This window comes from Camellia sinensis, chromosome 14, assembly GCF_055761805.1.
Source record: "Camellia sinensis isolate YWXY chromosome 14, ASM5576180v1, whole genome shotgun sequence".
NCBI classification, from domain to species: domain Eukaryota; kingdom Viridiplantae; phylum Streptophyta; class Magnoliopsida; order Ericales; family Theaceae; genus Camellia; species Camellia sinensis.
In genome coordinates this window covers 9937424-9952557 of record NC_138974.1, presented here as the reverse complement: position 1 = coordinate 9952557, position 15134 = coordinate 9937424, and the positions used below count along the sequence as shown (strand labels likewise).

Below are 15134 nucleotides of genomic sequence, written 5' to 3'. Positions count from 1 at the left end.
GCCAAAGCAGGAAAACAATACACTTGTAACTCCTAATAATTTATTCAATCCATAATAAACCTATAATTTTAAAGCATCACTCAAATTAACTAAATCATTAACATTCGACACAATACATAATTCATTAACATTCGATTTATGAAATTTCTGTCAAACAACCAGACATTGTTCCAATTCAAACTAAAACAACCAGACATCCCCACCATGGTGTTCCACCAGACATTGTTCACACAAAATAATGACAACCAAAGAATCCAACAACACCTTTCTAAACTGTCAAACAACCTACTTCCAAAATTTCTTAAATTTCCCAAAACACTAGTGTACATTATATACATCCTATTTATAGAACTACATTCCAATTCAAACTGAAACACCCTAGTTTTAGCAAGAACAAAAAGAAACAATTCTACGAGTAAATAATATGTGGAAGCTTTGACTAAAACAAGAACTCTGTGTCAGAAACTTCAAGGACATTGTGGACGCCAATAGGGTTCACACCTGGCCGGAAAGCATTTCCTTCAATATAGCTGTGACAACATTTAATCAATTAGCATTTCACCTAGTGTTGGGTAATTGCAATTTGCTTGTACTGATTGAAGATAGAAACTCACATTTCTTTCAAGAAAGTATGCTTATAGAATGCATCCGGGATGCTCCCAGTAAATTGATTATGATCTAGGTACCTGCAATGAAAGAAAGCTTAAGATGCTGTCCCATGCCTACCCAAAAAAAAAGATGCTGTCCCAGATACACAAAAGCACAAAGATGCAAAAAAAGGGGAAAAGCAAATTAAAGAAGGGAAAAAAAAGGCATTAATTGTGATAAAAACAACAGTTAACAAAGATGCTGTCCCAGTAATACTTTTTCCTTACTAATAACAAACAATGCTATGCTTCCTATAACAAAGATCTCATCCGTATGCTGTAGTATGCTAACAGTTTTTCATCAACAACAACAAATGAGTATATTTGCAGGTACATTAATAGGATTTTAATCAAATAATCGAAGTATTTGGTTGGTTACTACCCTTGTAGGGAAAAAACCTAAGAAATTTCATAGACAACACAAAGTCGAGTAAAGAATTACAATCTCTCTATCTTTCTGTTTTTCCTCTTTGACGTGCATGTTCAACACTTCATCAATGGCATCACAGGACAGAGACACATTTCAGTAGATCTATTGTGTAGTCAATAGCTTAAACATGCAATTAACAAATGATCTTCCTTGAAGAAAATTAACCTCATCAAATTTCTTTTCCCCTCACCTCTTAAAGTTTGAATGGTATCTTACTACAATACAAAAGAGGTACCAGGAACCATATATACAAACATCTCTCTGTTTGTTTCTCCAATAGCTGCTTAATTGTGTCACATCACTCTCTTTTTCATCTAATTCGTCCTTTGCTCTCATCATCTAATAAAATGCATGATAACTCTTTTCTCCTCACCAGGCAGATAGGTCGGATTTCAATATTTGATCTTTCACAACAACGAGACAAATATTTAATTTCAAAGAAACCAATTGAATGTGCTTAGGACATCTAACATGCATACCAATTGACGTTTCTACAATCAACAACAAAATTTTCCCAAAAAGAACACAAAAACAAGCTCCATCCTTGTTAGCTTTTCCCACATGATAATATTTCATAAGGTCAGGAGCCTTTGCAAAGTTTGATCAATTCAAAAACTCTTTGGCCAGCCTAACCAAGAGAGGCTTGTGAATATCTGAACATTTTTGGTCCACACAAAGATCTAGAACTGAGTTTGCTTATGGCCATACAAACATTAATTTGCAAGGAATGCTAAAACTCGAAAATTTGAAAAGATCTCTACTAGAACCATACGTGACAGTTTCAGCAGATCTATCAAATTCAATCTGTTGATTACAGAAGAGATGAATTCCCTTAGCTCTTTCATATGCAAGCAACAAATTACTTACAAGATGACGAGTTAGGATGAATAAACGATTAGCTATTCATGGAAAAGGATTGAGCTTTAAATGATGGGGACATGGAAGAGGGAACGTATTTGTTTATAGAAATAACAATGATGAGAAGGAGGAGACAGTGATTGTGGTAGTAGTGGTGGTGGTGGTGATATCATGATCTAATGAACTAAGCCATCGAAGGTAATGATTCAACAAAAATGTCACCCTTCTCAAAAAGTGGATGGATGTTAAGTAACTAATATTCACTAGAAATGTCATCTTTGTTCTATTAATTTAAAAGCCAATCTAATTGGCCAATAGACAATTCCTCAGTAATTCATAGAATGTCTACAATAATTTGAAGAACCAAAAAAGTGGACCAATTTATTTTATCAAAAGCAGCTCATATTCTATAGGCTTTCTATTCTATGAAACTCATGACGAAAGAATCATAATAACTTTAAGTTACAGCGATTGAGTTTGTTGTGTACTCTAAATCAAGTATATTTGGGTTTCAAATTACTCAAGTTGCCACCTTGTTACACAGCAACATGCAGACCACTAACAATCCCCAGACAAGGCAAGTTTTTTTCTTTTGAATTGGTATTGATTATTAAAAACATTTATGAAGCATTTGGACTACTAACAATCCCCAGACATCTATCCCTACAAACGTCAACAAGACTTAATGATCACAAGTATTTTATGCTTCACTGTTATATTATAAGAATCAAGACATTTGATTCTTCATTGTTAATGCCATAAAATCTAAACTCGACCATTCACAACTTTGTAGGGATACAGAAATGGCCATTAATGGATGAAATTATGCCTGACATGGTAACCAACCTGCGAGGATCGTAGACGGTAACAGTACAATCAGCTCCTCCCACTGCAATACTAGTTGAAGAACTACAGACTGCATAGAAGATATCTCCAACAGAACCATATATCCTATGCACACAACCACCATTTTCTTTCATTCTCAAGTCCCATATGGAAAGCTGCAGTAATTCAAAAAGATGGAAAAATGCCAAAATGGGTAAACAAAGAAATAAGCTCAAATGTTAATTTTTTTTTAAAAATGTATACAAAATGAAAAGGCAAAACCTGGCAGCCTTCTGTGACGGCTAATATAGAACTATCATTTCCACTACACAAACTCTGCATAAAGCTTAATGAAGATGGATACCATAATCTGCAACACAGCTACATCAATGGCAATCAATGTTCTGAAAAAACTTACATATTCAAGCAATTCATAGGCAATTCAATGACAAGGTTTTTAGAGAATCAGAAGCTTTGAGATTGACTAGTGTCAAGACAAACATATAATTAGGATTATATATTTAGGACAATTATTTAGGATTCAATAAAGTTGACAATTTTTTAATCATACAATTAATAACACAAAACAAACATATAATTAGGATTATATATTTTTATATCTATTGCAAAACAAATGTGACAAGAGTGAGTTATTTACCCCACTAATTCAACTGGATAATTATTCCTACACTAATCATATGGATTATTAATCTTCTCACTATTAATCTCACTAATCAAATAAGACCTAAAAATTCATTTGAAATTTTGATTTATTAGGTTGAAAGTTAAGTTTGAACATATTTTAACATCCATGATACATTGTTTGATCCAATTTTTGAGTTTAGAGTTAGAAGAAGACATCAATTGTAGAGGAACAAGACCTCAATTCAAGAGATCTTAATCAATGCATGAAAATTCAAAGGTTAAAAAGGAAACAAACCTTTTGTTTAGGAATGGAAGGAGAAGTTTATGCCATTGCCCTTTTTTTTTTTATAGGCAATGGACAAATTCTTTGTGCCTAACAATTTTGAGTTATAAGCTAAGATAGATTCAACTCTTCACATTCTTACTTAAAAGGGTGGTCAAAAGATTGATATCTAAAAAGGAAAATTTTATTCCAGTGGAAAGATGTCATTACTACAGACACCTTATTATAGAAAGATTTCTCTGATGTTAAAACAAATGTTAGTTTGACAGTTTAGTGTAACAATTGACTCATCCCACTACAAGAGTTAGTTTGACAGTTTCCTTCAACAGAAAAATGTGAAAACAATAGTTATGATCTGCTGGCAGTGTTACTAAAAGTCCGAAAGCAAGGTTCCAATACTGGTTGCCCATGCTGTAACAAAAATCTATAAGCTGAGGAACAGCCCAATAAGGAGCTAATTGATATTGTCTTGTAAATGAACCAGTGAACCAACTAGACGATAGAAGTACAGATACCTAACTCGAAAAAACTCATGAATCCAAATGATGTGAGCATGTGCATGCTTGCAAGTTACTCTAGAATACATAATTAAGATTGTGAATTACAAAAACTGTTTTCTCAGGAGGCCAATCAAAAAACTGAGCACATAAGAAATGAGTATTGGTGCGTTGAAACGGATGCAGTGCAAGAACCCTACAAGATTTAGGTAGTTAATGTTAGAATGTTTCATTACTTTCTTCTCTCTTTTTTTTCTATTTTTTTTTTCCTTTTTTTACTTGGGCAAGTTCACAGCCCTGTTTCCAAAACAGAAATAGATGGAACAAAGCAAGCAATGTTAAGTTGTTTATTAAAAAAGTCAAATTTTTTTTTTTCATATTGGCCACATACAACAGCAAACTATTATTTGTTTGTACGTTTTTACGAGGCTCATAGCTCTCCCTACTAAATGAAGTAATTACAGTAATGCTTTCACCACGTGGTTCTTAAATATCATTCAACAAGAATCGCAATACCTGAAGTTCATGTTCATTAAACATGCCAATCCAATCTTTCTCTATAATCTGTTGAAATCCCCTCATAAAATGGGAACTTTGTTGGCGTATCTGAAAATTATATCACGACATCATAATTACAGGAGAAAATGATCAAATTTGAAAACAAACTTAATAAATGAAAGAGGAAAACCCTTGCAACCTGAGAATTCAAACGATGGTTGGCTATAAGATGAATAAATGTAATGAGATTCTCATTAGTAACACGTATGCTTTTCCCTCCAGGAAGCAACTCTGCTTCTGTTTGCTCTCCATATTCATTGTTCACAATAACAAAGTACAATTCCAACTTTGAAGTATCACCTTCATAATGCTGTACATCAAACAAAAGATAAATAAATAAATCAATACATAACACGAAATTACACAGAACCACCCGATTGGCCATGAAATTTAGCCACAAAACAACAAAAGGTGATTATTCTAATTTCATCCTACCATTTGTGTACACTTCATTTTCTTCAGTGATTATTCTACGGGAGATTTTCTTGCCTTGTAAAATGCAATGGAAAACTGAAACTTTTCCATTTGCATGGACATCCAAAGATGTCAAAAAATTTGTTTGGTTGACAAGAAGATAATATATACAGATTCAGTTATAACTTCTGGTTGGATAGGCAATAACAATGTTCAAACAATTCATCTCTTAGCTTCATCAATTTTGCAAATCAATGAAGCATAAGATTTCACTAAAAACTATTGCTCAAAGAAGAGAGCAAGGGAGAGGGAGAAATATCACCTTTAAGAAAATAAGGTGGCGATATAACTCTGGATCCAGGGAAGGTAAGTCATTCAAATAGTTGTACCTGCTCAACAAAATTTTGGATGCATCAAAATAGATTTCAAAACTAGAATTCAAAACTAAAAAATATAACACCTACTATGAGGCAATTTGGGACCCCAAAAGACTCATCTTTTATATGCAGAGATGGTCCTGAAATTCAAAACTATTTCCATAGGACCATAATGTGTACGCAGATACATATAAAGCATGTGTGGATTTTTTCCACAATTTTTAGAAGGGCAGTGGAAGTGGGAGTGGAAGTGGAAGTAGAAGTGGGAGTGGGAGTGGGAGTGGGAGTGTGGAGGAGAGAGAAAGAAAAGTGATATAAGGTTGATCATCTGCAAGAAATTCTTTTTCCTTTTATTTCTTGTGTTTTTGATAAATAAGAATATACATTGTGAATGCCACATGGGTGCAACCCTACTTTTGCTTTAATTTGCTCAAGAAGAACGTTGCAAATGGTATATCAACAAGAATCCCTTCAAATATCGCCTGCAGTGATTACAAAGATATATAATGTCCCACTGTAAAGCACCATAAGAGAACAAATATAGACAGCACAGAGAACAATTCCACTGTCATTGTTTCTATATAATGTCCCACTGTAAAGCACCATAAGAGAACAAATGTCATTTTTAATATAGACAGCACAGAGAACAAATATAGAAACAAACTCAATAGTTTAATTTATCTCATTTGCTTTCAACCATGTTCAGTGGTTCTTCTACCTATTCTTTTCCATTGTAGATGTTTGTCCTGTCTGTGCTTATTAGAGTAAAGGAATCATAATGAAGATTATCCAATGAACATATACACAAAATACTTAAAATCACAAAACTTAAAGAGTAAGTCCATCTGACTATCAACAAATAAAATGTGATCACAAATACGAAGCAAACAATAGGAACCAAAGGGTGTAGAATCCTGTTCGCATCCTGTTCTTCCACCTTGTTTTTATGCAGCAATTCTCATCTTAGTAATTTATTTGCTTCTTCTAATTAATTCTTTATTTTCTTTTTATATTATTTCCTAAACCTACTTGAGTAATACACCATTGATAGGTTAAACAAGTGCATTGTAAAGTAATTTAAAGCAAAGAAACACTTCAAACACTTCAAAAGAACAAGAACAAATAAAAAAAACTCCATCATATTCCCTCTTTGCCTGAAACATTTTCTTGTTTGCCTAAAACAACCCATCTTCAAATTTATTATTAATTTCTCATAATAGTGTAAAATAAGAAAAATAAAAAAACTAATGTGACTATATAATTAACTTGCCTGTAATGACTTGTGGAGTCTACTTCCAGGTATGAACGGGGCTCCCAGCTGTAAAGGTAGAGACAGACTGATTAGAATATCCAGTGGTGAATACTTAAAACAATGAAAATCCATTCTCTGTTTGATCTTTTCAAGCCAAAATACCTAAAGACAGAAAATAATACTTGAGTTATGTATGGTTAACATTTGCTAAATACCTAAAGATAGAAAACAATGAAAATCCATTCTCTGTTTGGGGATAAGTCCTTCAAAAGTACCAAGCAGAAAATACCTAACATGAGTTGACCATTTCAAGGTCACAACACAATTTGCTTCCTGTTTGCACTATTCTCTTGAGTTTCTTGAGTTATGTATGGTTAACATTTTTCCCAAAATTTAAAGTCTAAATGTTCAGTTTGTCATTTTTTATATTAGCAACATAGAGTGAAAGAAACAATAACTCTCATCACCAATTTAGTGCAGGCCCCATATTTCGGATTGTGCAAACTGGATCACAAATCGCTTGCTAGCAGATGATAACACGGATAAACCTTTTAGAATGGACAATTATGTATCTTATCTTCCTAACCTCTCAGTTTGTTTTTATATAATTCATAACTAATCTTCATTCATTAAGCAACATTACAGGGCAAACTTACACATTTTAGCTAACAAGAGTCAATATTGATTAAATATGAAGAAAAAAAAATCAAGTTATAAAAATTCATCCTACCTGTTCTGTAGCTTTGCTCTTGAAAGGCCCATATAAAGCTGAGACCATCTTACAAGATTCAGTAATATGAGATTGAAGATCGGTAATAGAACGCATAAACACTGAATGATCAGTTTCTCGATGCTTCCTATAAGGAGGTTGATTCTGATTTGATGAGTGAATGATATGCAGAAGCACATGAGCCTGTAATTCAAGGTAAAATCATCTTACACAACTATACTAAATTACTGGCAATATAACACAAAGAATTGAATGAGAAAATATTTTTAGCATATAATAAGAAACAAGCACTTTATGGACAAAGTCAAAGACTCCACAAAAAGGCTCCACAAAAAGAAAGAAACAAGTTCCTCAATGAGAAAATATATATCAGCCAAGGAAAAATATTGCTGTAATTTAATAAATGACCAGAAATGAGAATAATAATTAGTTCCAAACAAAAATAATTCAACAATACTCATAAGAGAGAGAGAGAGAGAGAGAGAGAGAGAGAGAGAGAGAGTTCAATGATAAAAGAAAAAAGCATCAAGAGCTCTACACAGACAAAATGACCACGGTTTACTAAAGCTATTTCCAAAGTTCACAATGATTTGGGGAAGCAGACACAAAAAATACGTGTCACTAACCATATTTGCAAACTGACCCCTGACCTATTACTTAATGGACAAAGTCAGACCAGAAAGTTTATTGAACATCAAATATGTAATACTGACAAGGGGCCATTGTTGGGTGCAATGGTAGAAGTTTGGGCTGCCAAGTGTGAGATTGCAGGTTTAAGTTTGAGGGCAGCCACTTTCTTTTTTTTTTTTTTTTTTTTTTTTTTTTTTTTTGCAAATTATAACTAAGGTTAGGAGGTATGTACTTCTACCCCTTGTTGTTTGCCCTTTAAGCACTTCACGTTCCTGATTCTTAAATAAAGTTACCCTCATACTCTTGGATTAAATTGTAGATGTTATACTTTCTATCCAAATTGACAGGAAGGCAAGTGACATGCCTATTGTTCACATCATTTTAACTTAGTGCTCCCAAAGTCAGCCATAGAAAAGGGTAAATCTTCAAGAGAACCAAGAGCATTCCAGAAAATTCAACTTTTAAGAAACTTCATAGTTCATACCTCACTATGTAGAGCAGAAGCTGCAGAACCACGATCAGCAGGATCTATGGAAAGTAGGGTCTCCATAAGCTCTAAGGCTTGTGCAGGGAAGTCCTTAAATGTATCTGCAACACAGCGTCTATAAGGCTGTTGGGGCTTGAAAATGGTAGCATGAGGCAACTTTGACTTTCTCCAGTATTCCTCAGAGGGTGAGCCACAAAGCTTAAAAATTTTATGCAACTGCTCAACCTACAAGGCAGAAACTACAAACTTACAAACAACATTCAATTCATATAAATGACAGAAAAGAAAAGACGTAATAAACAAAAAGGAGCACATAGGTAATGCATCCAATGGTGTTTAAACACATTGTAGGACACCTTTACAAGCCCAAGTCACCATGAGGCCAAGAGTCCGACCTTAATAATATTGCCAAGTATCAGTTAAGAAGATGATATGTAAGTTAATTCCATGCCCAATGATCATATTAAAAATTATATTTCTTCAAAACAAGTTAAAGCTTCCAATGCTTTTGAAACTATGGCTCATTAACACGCAAAGATTTTTTGTTGCCCTGTAACAATAGATACACAAAAAATATCATGTAATATACCTTATGATGATGAATAAACTCATTATTCAATGATGAACAGATTTGTGATTCCAAAGGGGTGGTCTCATCACCCACCCATAGAATCGTGATGTTGCCAAGGAAGTTTCCTTTGTTTGGGAAGGATAACGAAGGCTAAAGTATCTTCTAGTGAATAGAATATTGTGTACTCCCACAAAAATTAGGAGGTATAGGAGAGATGTTTAGCCACCACAAACAAAAACCAATTGTGAAAATAATTATGAAGAAGTAGCACATTGAAAGTCTCAAGGGATCGCTAATTGAAGCCAAATAAGGTGCTTTTCTTTGAGCTTCAACACAATATGCAAGAGGACCTCATGGGAGGCGTATGTCAATTTCAATGATATAATCACAAAAAGAGTCAAACTTTAGGCACAGTCACAAAATTCAAATATGCTACAGTCTACAGATGAATTCTTTCCCTGGAGATAAACTGCTCAAAATGGTCTTAGTTAACCCACTCCTGGTGACAATGGAGTAGACAGAACTCTTTGCCAAACAAAACTTTTTTTTTGCTTCCAGGTTTTAGTATTAGGCTTAACTCAATTGATAGAATGGTTTCATGACATGGCAAATTGATAGAACTATTCTTAGTTGTTGGGTTGTTACATGACATGGCAAATGGAGAAAAGACAAACTAGAGGTATTTATCAACCGAAAAAAGAAAAAGAAAAAACCCTACTAGAAGTACAACCAACTGGCAGTTAATTAGCTATGAATTGTAATGTGAGACAAAATCTGCTATAAAAAGGGGTGTGAGAGAGATGAGAAAATCAAGAAATATATTATGTGAAGTTGTGATGTATTGAATCTGCAGAAAATAAGAATTATTTCTCATCTTCTTCTTTGAAGCTCTGTTTTCTTTCTTTTTCTTCACTTGATCTGCTCATATATACACATTCCACTACTCAACCATTTCTTCTTTATTTCTCAGCAAATTCTCATTGTTACATAATACACAGTGTGCATCAGTTTCAAGTCCAACAAATTATATAAATTTCACCTTGGCATTTTATCAAACACTTTGTGTGAAAGAAAGAGACAGTGAGGAAAAACAAATAATCACAAAGAAAAGTATAAAGAATTAGATGATCACCAAATTACAAGTTGAAGAACAAACACTGTCAAAATTCACCAATTTGTGTCTATACAAAAAAATAAAAAAATAAAATAAACACATATATACATATACACTTAATCAAGGAACACAAATTCAGATGTGGAAATCATCAGTAACCCATTGAACTCTACTTTAATAACATCTCATATTCTACATGGTAAGCTGTAAGACTAAAGATCAACATAATCAACAAATACATATACAGATACATGGACATATCTAAGTAAAGAGAGAGAGAGAGGACTCACCGAAAGTGTACCGAGTCGAGCGGCTTGGGAAAGGAAGAATTGGGTCGAAATGTGCATATTACTTGAAATGCGAGTAATCGAGGGGTCAGAGTTCAGATCTGGAGCTTCGATGGAGCTTCGAAATCGGTTCGATCTGGAGCTTCGATCTGGAGCTTCGAAACTGCAGTGGTGGTGCGTACGATTGGAAGTGAGGGCACTGGAGGACGCAGGTTAAGGAGGGTAAGGCGGTTGGGTTAGGGTTTGGTGGCGGCGGAGCTGGAGGGGCGGCGAGGCAACTGATGAGAGAGGTCGATGGCCGACCTGAGACTGAGAGGAACGAAAGAGCCATTCCCGTATGGCAGTGGTGGGAATGGATAATCTCATTTCTTACGAATTGGTATTCATTTCCCCCCTCCGTGTTTCAAATTCCCCCCCCCACTTTTGGCGACCAAAAGACCATATTAGTCGCAGAAAAGGTACTTTCGCTGACAAACTTTTTTAGTCGCCAAATCTCAATCAACGGCGACTAAAATATTAGTCGCTAAAAGTACTAATTTGGCGACTAATTTTTTTTGGTTGCTGAAAATAAGTTTTTGGCGACCAAATTTTTGGTCGCCAAAAAATATATGACCTTTCGCGACCAAATTTGTAGTTGGTCGGCAAAAGTATACCACTTTCTGCGACCAACTCATTTTTTGGTCGCCAAAATATAACCTTCTGCGACCAATAATATTTGGTCGCCAAAAATAACGATCATTCGCGACTAATTAATATTTGGTCGCCAAATGTCATTTTTTTGCGACCAAAAAATTTTTGGTCGGCAAAAGTGGTCGGCAATTGTGTAAATTCTTGTAGTGTAACCACCTTGGGAGTTCTTATTATTTATTGTATAGGATTATAATAAATATTTGATAGTTGATTTTATTGTGTGTACCATATGGTGAAAAATTATAATGAATAAAATGAATGTATATTTCAGGGTGAGCAAAATATTATATTTTGTGGTGTACAAAAATGTTATATTTTGTAGTGAGAAAAATTATATCATTTTATAATTTATATTATAAAATTTAAAAGTATTATTATAAAAAATTATATTATATATATATTTTTTTTGAAAAACTCATTCTTAGGAAAGCAAACCCACGTGGGGTTGCTTTCCCCTTTTCTGCCTTGTCCATCATTTCCCTTTCCCATTCATTTCTTTTTGGGTTTGGAGCAGAGAGCTCCTGCTCTCTCCCTCTCTGTTCGTCTCTCTCTCTCTCTCTCTCTCTCTCCATGTTCACCATTTTTGCTCAACTTTGAACTTGAAATGAGAGTCTTTAGAGTGAGATTTGACAAAAGTATTGTAAATGAAAGTCAGAGAGCTCGTCGTGATCTTCGCAATGGTGGTCTTGGATCCATGATCGAGCGATATTTGCATTTTCGAATTTGCTTTTCTTTATATTTGAGGTAGGGACTTTTTTCATATTATTACATTAAAGCTATGTTAGGATTATTTTGAGAAAATATGTCATTAAAAGAAGTATTGCATATATATATTTATATTTTTTTTTCAAATTTTTGTTTGGTAATTTTTTGAAAGAAAAATTATGTTGAAGTGTTAAGGACATTGATATTTGAAACTTGATTTGAGAAAATCATCTTGTGTTAATAATTCCGTTAAAAATTCAAAAATAAAATTTATAGTTGTATTGGTTGTATCTACCTCATATTATGGTTAGATAATTTTTTTTTTGAGAAAATAATATTGAAATATTTATCTCATCATTGAGTTTTGAAATTTATTTTTGAGAAAAATAAATTGGCATTGAGGAATATTGTGTAAATTGTTGAGTTGGGATTATAGAGTTGTTTTGGGATTAAAAACTCTAAAAGTGTTATAGTCATGATATTTTATGCACGATAATATGTTGATGATTAGATTGTGTTCATTTTTGTGAAAATAAGAATGTGAAATGTGGACTTTTGAACTCACAACCTTGAAAATGTTACTCTTGGGCATATTTTATAATTTTTGAGGTAAATATCATGTTGATTAGGTAATTTTAGAAAAAGTTGTGAAATTGTTATTTGTAGAGATTTAGGGAAAATTGGCTAAGCATGAAATGTGTGCGTATTTGAGAGATGAGACATGTGAGGTTAAGGTGGGTGTTATTAATTTGGAAGATGGTGAAAATAATGAACTTACTAATTTGATGAATTAAATTAGTTTGGTTAATATTTTCAATACTTTTTAATTAAAGGGGTGTTATTGGTTTAATTTCTAACTTTAATATTATGAGGTAAAAAGTGACGAAATTGACCAAGTATGAGATTTGGAGAAATAAGTGAGATTGAGTTGATGTGGTACGATATTGGGTTCTTAGTTTTACCAGTTGAGTAATGTTACAATAATAATTTCATACTTCAAAATTTTTATGAGATATTTGAATTGTTTGGCAGTTTTTGACAAAAAAAGAATAGAATGTGATTTTAACTCGCTTGAAGTAAATGGGTGAATTGGATTAAAATAAAAATGAGTTATCAAAACTTTTATTTAGTTATTATTTTTCCTTGGTTTAATTCGATGGACACTTGTGTTATATTTTATAATTATAGTCAAGAGATGATTTTGATATAATTGATTAAGTGTTGGAATATTCACTCATGCTTGTTGAGAATTATGATTGAACTTGAAAATCCCGAGATTTCACTTGCATGAGAAAATGGGAATTTGATTCTATTTATTGTTTGGGATGGGGATGATTTTTGGAAAGATTGTAATTACATTTCATTGATAAAGTATGTGAGTTAGAAATTTATGAAACCTTGAACTCGTTTTGGTGTAATATGTTATTGCTATTAATAAACCTATTGTTTAAAAGTTTTGGTTTTGGTAACCGGTAAAGGATTACCATGTTGGTATTTAAATGAGGAGATTTTTGGAAAGGTAAGAAAATGTTTGATTTTGAAAGTTTGTTTTATATAAAGAATATTGTTGAATTCTCTTGAAAAGACTAAGTGGGAAGTTGTTGATTTACATGTGGTAAATACATGAACATTGACATTATTATATTGTCTCTTGGGATTGTATCATAGTATTACATTGATAGAGATATGGAAATTGATCACAATGGAGCATTGTGTGGTAGAATTGAAATTGGAAATATTCTAATGCATTGTTACATATTGCGTTGCCATTCCATTTCATTGTTATTATGGATTTCGAATTGCAATTGAAAACTATTATTTTGAAAGAGGAATTGTTTTTGGTGAAACAAATCATTTTGATTTATTTTGGGTAAATACATTGGTAAGTCCGGATAGGGGGTGTAGTTCAATGTTGGTTAAGTTGGCCTGAGTGTCCAGGGTGAAAGATCGAAAACACGCGTGGAGGAGGAACCACTGCTCTTCCGGTGAGAGACTGGTAAAGTGGGGATTTGGTAGTGCTCGATATGCCTACTTGCAGACACCAGCCTAGGGATTACCTGAGTCGTATTTACCACCTTGGAATTTATTGAAATTGTTGGATTAATGTGTTTTCAAATTGGCATTGTGCATAAAATTTTCAAAAGATGAAAAAAATATTTTGAGCATGACATGGCATATGCATTCATTTCATAAGATTATATAAAATGTATTTGATGCTTTGTTAGACGTCATTATGAATTGTTTAATTATTTGATTCAATTGATAATGAGATAATTGAATGAATTGAAAAAGATGTCATGTTGCTATTGAAGCATGTTACCTTTCAATTTGTTTGTTGAATTGTGTAGATTAAATTGCTATTGGAACTAAGCTATGCAAAATTTTAAATGGCAACGATTATGTTTTAAAATTTGATTTGTTTGCAGATCCTTTTCTAAAGACCTGCCGAATATAAGAGACCTAGATTGTTGGGGAACTGGAGGACAGTGAATCATGCCTCCAGTGGTTTATTATTATCTAGGGTCGCTGTCAATTTGATAATTTTTTAAATTTCTTTTTTTTTTTATGTTGTTGATGTAGATCAAAAGGATAGTGTTTCTAAGGGGGAAAAAAATCTGGTTATGAATGTTGTAGCCGGTTTAGCAAAATTGTTAAAATGTTGCAAAACAATATTGCAAAACTTGGGTTCAATTTAAGTTATCATTTTGTAATTGTGCAATGCAGATAATTGAGTGAGTTCATTTGATCTAAGTTATCATTTTGTAATTGTGCAATGCAGATGATTGAGTGAGCTCATTTGATCTAAAGCATTATGTACAATGTTCTCCAAATAATCTTTCTTTATTAGCTTTGGTTGGTTCATTAATTTGAAGGATGATCGACAGAAGGAAATCATTCCCAAAGAAATTTTTTTACAGCAGTAGGAAATAAGAGAACTTTAAATACAATGACAGAACCTAAAGATATTTTACTCACTAACAAAACCGTGATCCTCACCATTAGAGGAGTGATTTTGTGAATGGAAGACAATTTTCTGGCAAAGCATTTGGCAGAACCATTGGAATTGCTCTGATTGAAGTTATGTAAGTTTGGCCAGGTGGCCAATCCAAAAGTAATACCCTTAGGTATCAAAA

The 15134-nt window shown here is 33.2% G+C and overlaps 1 protein-coding gene and 1 long non-coding RNA gene across 5 annotated transcripts; one reads left to right on the top strand and one right to left on the bottom strand.

Annotated features, from left to right (window-relative positions):
* Window positions 1–274: 274 nt before the first annotated feature.
* Window positions 275–11005, bottom strand: LOC114261940 (putative serine/threonine-protein kinase At1g09600). 4 transcript variants are annotated; one of them, XM_082905598.1, is made up of 8 exons: window positions 10609–10995; window positions 5480–5546; window positions 4883–5053; window positions 4702–4791; window positions 3043–3141; window positions 2782–2936; window positions 615–686; window positions 275–530 (listed from the first exon to the last, which is right to left on the bottom strand). In XM_082905598.1, the coding sequence occupies exons 4-8, from the start codon at window positions 4765–4767 to the stop codon at window positions 440–442; spliced, it is 483 nt and encodes a 160-aa protein (XP_082761724.1). In that variant the 5' UTR covers window positions 4768–4791; window positions 4883–5053; window positions 5480–5546; window positions 10609–10995; the 3' UTR covers window positions 275–439. The 4 variants fall into 4 exon arrangements, with proteins under 4 accessions (XP_082761724.1, XP_082761723.1, XP_082761725.1 ...); XM_082905597.1 differs by lacking the exon at window positions 10609–10995 and adding an exon at window positions 5949–6028; XM_082905599.1 differs by lacking the exon at window positions 10609–10995 and adding an exon at window positions 5949–6027 and having other exon boundaries at window positions 3043–3130.
* A 797-nt stretch (window positions 11006–11802) lies between these two features.
* On the top strand, window positions 11803–14766 carry LOC114309347 (uncharacterized). The gene is made up of 2 exons (XR_014350579.1): window positions 11803–12039; window positions 14427–14766. It is a non-coding gene; the product is annotated as an uncharacterized LOC114309347 (long non-coding RNA).
* The last annotated feature ends 368 nt before the right edge of the window (window positions 14767–15134 follow it).